The following is a 6,753-nucleotide window of genomic DNA, read 5'->3' on the forward strand; positions in this document are numbered from 1 at the left end:
GCATTTTGCTAATCTGTTCAACAGGAACGCCGGTCGTATGAGACCAAGTGGCAGTGACGATTTAGCGGTCTATAATTTCACTGTCGAAGAGTGGAGGCAGGAGTGCCTGCGGAGGTATGGGACGGTGAAGACGTGGGACGATGTAAAGGTGTGGGAGAGGTTGAGAAGGTGTTCCAAGTGGGTTGAGCTAGTGGCGCCGGACCTTGATGCGGAAGTAGGGCCGAAACGGACTAAAACTAGTTCGTCTGGAGCGTACAGCACTTCCGCCGGGTCGGATTGCCGGGTTGGATTCGACCTAAACGTTGCGGGGGAGGAAACGTCTTCACCGCCGAGGAGGCGGCCATTGGGAAGGGACGCCAGGGGGAAAAAACCGGCTGAGGGGGAAGCCGTAAACATCAACGATCTTGTTGAATCCCTCAATAAATTCAACAAAACCATGGAGGTGGTCTCTATTGACAAAAAGGAAAAAAAAAGAATGAGAGATTTGGACTTCCTTGCAAGAGACTTCAGCCACCTAAATCCGGTCGACCAAATGCTGATGGAAAAACAAAAGGAACGTATCCGGAAGAGGTTGATCGAAGAAGACGAAGCCGAATAATAAGAATAATGTTTTTCTTTAGTACTTTAATTTTTTTTTATATATTAATGTGTTTTTTTAATTAATGTGTGTTTTTTTAAATAATTTCTTGTTTTTTTAATAATACGTTTTTTTAATACATTTATAAAAAAATAAAAAAATAAACCGCTCGCGCCCCCTCTCGCGCCCCTCCACACCATGGCCCGGGGCGCTATCACCACTACCAACACCCATCTTATCAAGTTTCTCTCTCTGCCACACGTCACAATATTATTGGCTGGCGCCCCCACTCACGCCCCCTCTCGCGCCCCCCACACCCCTCAGCCTTAGTTGATAGGCTGACTTATAGTTTGTTATGCTCTGTTCTTTTTTCTTGTAGAAAATAATGCAAGTTTTTTATATCTTTTAATAAAAATTTTCACATGTGTTGATGTGATGTCCACTTTGATTCCTCAATTCATTGATTAAAATATAATATAAACAAAGTGCTATTAGTGTTCAACTTCAAAATTAAAAGTCATCTTGAAGATCAAATCATCATGATTTTTGATTTTTTGTATCATGCCCTTTGAAATTGCTTCTTTATGTAGATTTATTAACCCAACAGAATCAGCTGAATATATGTTGTTTAGATGAGTTATGGTTTATGACCGCTCTAGCTTATTTAACTTTGTATCGAGTCATATCGTGCTAGTAGGTCATGTCATAATAAGAGCTATAACGGTGAACTGAATGATGCACCATCAACCATAATTCATTAGCATCTAATATGACTTAGTGTAATATAATGTAACTCATTAAAAAATGCACCAACATGTTGCTACAATTATTGCATGAACCGCTTCCTCGTGTAAATGCACATTTTGGCGTGGTGTCAAAAGATCTCGAAATGTAAAGGCATAAATGGAAGGAATGCTAACCATTGGTTCACTGTTTATATAGCCATTAATAAATTAATTCACTTTATTATTAATCATCAATATATACAATGCGAATACTTATTATTCATTATCTATGCATACGGTATATTATTAACATATGATATACATTGTAATCATCGACCTATGACCTAGCAATCTAATGGTATGATATTTGTCATCTTACAAATGTGATGGTGTTGTTCAATTCATGTAAAGCAAGGTAAAGTAAAATTTAAGATGCTAAAAAGGTTATTAAGAAAATACTACAATCATCGATACCTTTTTATCTCAATGTACAATATCTTATGTTATTTCTTAAAGAGGGAAATGAGGGGCTCAAAAGTTAGGCAGAATTTACATTACTCTACAGACCACTACTGTTTTTCTCTCAATCAGAAGATGCTTTATAAGGCTGCTAAAGCCAAACACAAAAGAAGCATAGCCCCAAGGACCATTTGGAATATTCCGTTTAGGCACTTTTATGTCGCCTACTTCAAGTTAAATGAAAAAAAAATAGAACACTTATTACTAAACAAGATTCATACGTTTGTCTTGATTTTTTAAAAACAAAATGAACATTTATAAAAAATAATACATATGAATGGAACACCTAAAAAAGTTAGAGAGAAAAAAAGACTTTATGAAATAGTTAATAAACTTACTGGTAAGTGAAAAGTTTCGTTGTTTTTAGTTAGATATATGCTTAAAACGTATGGATATGTTAAACTTTCTTTGTTTGTTTGAAGTAAACAATTTGATTCAAAGAATTCTTAAGTATCAAGAATACACAAACTTTGATATACCGCCGCACCCTTCTCAAATGTATCCTTCATTGTAGGTACCACACAAGTTACAATGTATTGCTTTGTCGTGAAAGTATGCACTGATGACACAAACAGAAAGCTTATATGTGAAAGTTTCACATCACACGCACTTATATAGGTATTATAGTTATAGTCTGCAACACAAACAAAAGTAGATACTTGACGGTAGAGTTGCATAACTCATGGCTATTTAAATGATTTTCTTTTTCTAACATTGGTACATAGGTGGCTTTACACACCCAAAAAAAACCAACTTAGGGATTTTCTAAGCATTTTGTGAAAGTTAAAACACAAATAAAATCAAGACAGAAAAATGCACCAACTCAAGTTATCAAAATTGTTTCACAATTATTAAAGAATAACCTTCAATCCCAGCCTTAATTACTACAAGAGTACCAATTTATAACCTCTTGTGCTTCAATTTGACAGCTTCTTTAATCCTAACATCTTGTTAATGGCACCAACATATGCCCTGACACTCGAGATCACAATATCCATAGATGCACCGGTTCCACTGCCAACACATATAAATAGCATACATAAGTCAGCTGTTAAAACAAGTAAATTAGGAATGGAAATTCTGATATGATGCAAAAATAATCAGATTTTGGGTTGTCGGTTGTGTCAAGTTTCCTTCTGATTTGGCTAACATCCTTCGATGACAAGCAACTGAAGGAAGACGCACCGGCTCACCTATTTAACCAATCTATTACAACCCTCCATCCAACTCGTTTAAACATATTACTAAAACTGCAGCGTTCAGGTTACACATTTTTAAGTGTGTCTGGATGTTATGGTATATGCATTTGACACAACAATTCAACCGAAACTATTGAGTATTGACACCCCTAAAGTACCTACATCTATTTATGGCAATTATTTTTTGTAGTACATAGTACCTAACTTCTTACCTAACCAACAAAATGAACCTCTTTAAGAATCATAAAAAACTTTAGGACCACATAGCACATTGCTAAAAAAACATGTATTTATATACCTATACGTTCTTGCAACCTGTTCTCCAGATGCATGAGTTGTCGTGTGGTCGTTTTCTGCAGCAATCACCACACGCGTGCTGGCAATCGCGTCAATGCCAGCTGTAACGGCAGACATCGAGTACTCCAGAAGTTTAATATGTGACTGTAAAACATATGCTAGAATCAGATGCATTCAGATAGTTTGGATGTGTAACAATAAGAAAGTAAAATTTAATAATTTAAACCTTCACAATAAGATCAACCGCCTTATAAGCTGCATCAACCGGTCCTGTTCCAGTAGAACAAGCAATGTGTTCTTTCCCATCATCATCTGTTAACTTAACTGTCGCTGTAGATAGACCTAAAGTCCCACATGTAACCTGTAAATTATAATCAGATTCAATTAGTTTGAAAAATATAAACGATACGCGTGCATGTGGGCCCGCATACATACCTGTACATCTCCAAATTTCCAAACAACTTTAGGCTGGAAAACCTCGTCTGAAACCAATGCTATCAAATCATCATCAGTAATAACCTTTTTCAGTTCAGCAACAGATTTAAACCGCCAAAAAAGATCATTAAGTTCGTTCCCGTCAATGTCATAACCGAGCTGAACAAAAAAAACATAAAATAAGTTTATCGAGCAATGAACTTTGAAAATCAATGAGTAATATTACATATTAGTATATTACACTCTACCTCGAGAAGTTTAGATTTCAAAGCATGGCGTCCACTGTATAACAAAATTTGAAAATCATTAGACTTATGTATATTCAAAAACCAAATGCTGTAATTCACAACAATACCTAAGCTTTCCAAGTGTAAGACCAGATTCATTAGATCTATAAAGTCCGATATCTTCAGGAGACATGATTTCATATGTACTTTTATTCTTCAACATTCCATCTTGATGGATTCCACTTTCATGAGCAAATGCATTAGCACCAACGATAGCCTTGTGAGGCTGCACCTGCAATCCACTGTATTCTTCCACCTAAACAATAATATTCAAACTAAGCAGTATAATCATCAAACCCGCAAACAGAAAATATTAAAACTTACCATCTTGCTAGCCATGACAATATGTTTTGTATTGATCCCCGTATATAAACCGCCTAATAATTCCCCTTTACATTTTAACGTCATCACCACCTCTTCTAAAGAGGCATTACCAGCTCGTTCTCCAATCCCGTTTATTGTTACTTCTAATTGTCTCGCACCATTATAAGCACCCTATGATTAACATAATGCTATATCAGCACGCAAATGTGAAAAAAATAAAAAAAATAATAACAATTCACACGCATACCTCTAAAGTATTGGCAGTAGAAAGTCCTAGATCATTCTGGCAATGAGTAGAGATAATAACATTCTCAATCCCCGGCGTATTAGCTTTAATGTCCGCAATGAGTTGACCGAACTCACGAGGCCAGTTATAACCAACAGTGTCAGGAATATTAAGAGTCGTCGCACCGGCTTTTATAACCTCACCCAATATCTCATACAAAAACTCCCTTTCTGACCTATTCGCATAACACAAATCCATATTTCATCAGAACTTGCACTACAAAACTGGGAACCCACTCAAACGAACTCCAATTTAACTCATTCCAACGGCATTGAAACAGGCTCATTGAAGCCTCAAGCTAAACCCTAAGGCTAGACGCTAAGCTAAACCTTAAAATCTAAACTATAAACCCTAGAAGCTATACCCTAAAGCTAAATCCTAAACCCGAAAGTTAAATCGTAAAAACTAAACTGCAAACCCTAAAGGCTATACCCTAAAGCTAAATCCTAAACCCGAAAGTTAAACAGTAAATACTAAACTCTACTCCTAAAAGCTATACCTTAAAGCTAAGTCCTAAACCCGAAAATTAAACCGTAAAAACTAAACTACAAACCCTAAAGGCTATACCCTAAAGCTAAATCCTAAACCCGAAAGTTAAACCATAAAAACTAAACTACAAACCCTAAAGGCTATACCTAAAGCAAAATCCTAAGTCCCCGCCGTGTAGCTCAGTTGATTAAGGGGGCGTAAAATTCGGAACAATACCTAGAAGTCATGGGTTCGAAACCGATCCTAAGCATCAATCGCCTTGCCGCTGAGTGAGGCTGATTTACCTCTCACGTGATGGGTCTGGCACGGTCTGGCGTGGGCCGGTTTGAGTGTCCGGAACAACACGTTATTGGAACAATAAAGCTAAATCCTAAACCCAAAAGTTAAACCGTAAAAACTAAACTCTAACCTTAAAAGCTAAACTCTAAATATATATACATTTACGGATCAATGAACCGGTTCCAACGCTACTAAAACGAGTTGCATATGAGCGCGTTCAAGCCGGCTCGCCAATGAACCTCCACCCAAAACCATAAACCCCTAACCCTAACAAACGAAACTCCGAAACATCATAACCAATCAAAGCAAATTAGAGCAAACTCATAATAATTGATCTTAATTCCGAAACCGATTAATAATATTAACAATGTAGTACCTGCCAGCATCCTCAGGACTAAACTCGACGTCATCACACCCCAAACTCCTAGCATACTCCACCATACTCCTGGCCTTATCAACCACTTGTTGTTTAGTCATCTTCAGCTTATACTTCATATGAATCTCACTCGTCGCGATAAACGTATGCACCCTCGGGTACTTGGCCTCCCTCACCGCCTCCCACGCCTTATCAATATCATTCTTATTACACCTAGACAGACCACATATCACCGGCACGTGACCCTCCTCAGTCGCCACATTCCCAACCTCACGTGCGATCAGCTTCACGGCTTCCAAGTCGGCTTGGGAGGAAGCCGGGAAGCCGGCTTCGATGACGTCGACGCCGAGCTTGGAGAGTTGACGGGCGATGTCGAGTTTTTCTTTTGTGGTCATGGTGGCGCCTGGGGACTGCTCGCCGTCGCGGAGAGTGGTGTCGAAGATGCGGACGTAGTTAGGGTTTGGAATGTGGTTGGGGGTGTAGTGTGGACGGTGGGAACAGAGGAGTGTGAATGATGATTTGGGTTTGAAGGAGAGGAGTGTACGGAGTGGGGTGGTTGGAAAGTGGAAAGTGGGGGTGTGTGAGTGTGAGATGTACGCCGCCATGGGTGCGGTGGTGGTGGTGGTGGTGGTGGTGTGTGTGTGTGTGTGTGTGTGGAGGAGATGAGGTTTGGAAGAAGAGTGAGGCAATGCCAACTTGGACCATTAGATACTATTAAATAATATATACTTTATATATAATATAATATACATAATGTGGTGTTTTATATTGTTTTATATTCAAAAGAGGAAATCTTTTGTGTGCTACAAAGTTTTCGTCAAACAAAAAGAAACTTTTGTGTGCTACTAAAGTTTATTGGTGAAAGGTGAAAACAATTTTTGCGGTAGTGTTACTCTTTACTATCTTTAAATATTTTATTTTTGGAAAAATCTCATAATGCTTTTTAAAGTGTTGTAATTA

General features: G+C 38.0%; 1 protein-coding gene across 1 annotated transcript; it reads right to left on the reverse strand.

The window, feature by feature from the left end:
• Positions 1-2,667: 2,667 nt before the first annotated feature.
• On the reverse strand, positions 2,668-6,398 carry LOC143613637 (2-isopropylmalate synthase A-like). The gene is made up of 9 exons (XM_077087292.1): positions 5,794-6,398; positions 4,611-4,824; positions 4,364-4,534; positions 4,108-4,295; positions 4,001-4,034; positions 3,753-3,911; positions 3,544-3,678; positions 3,319-3,461; positions 2,668-2,835 (listed from the first exon to the last, which is right to left on the reverse strand). Exons 1-9 carry the CDS (start codon positions 6,396-6,398, stop codon positions 2,739-2,741), a joined length of 1,746 nt encoding a protein of 581 aa, XP_076943407.1. The 3' UTR covers positions 2,668-2,738.
• Positions 6,399-6,753: the final 355 nt, after the last annotated feature.

This window comes from Bidens hawaiensis, unplaced genomic scaffold (genome assembly GCF_021521415.1).
Source record: "Bidens hawaiensis isolate Kalapana, Puna unplaced genomic scaffold, B.hawaiensis_p1.1 tig00037990_1, whole genome shotgun sequence".
Classification (NCBI taxonomy): domain Eukaryota; kingdom Viridiplantae; phylum Streptophyta; class Magnoliopsida; order Asterales; family Asteraceae; genus Bidens; species Bidens hawaiensis.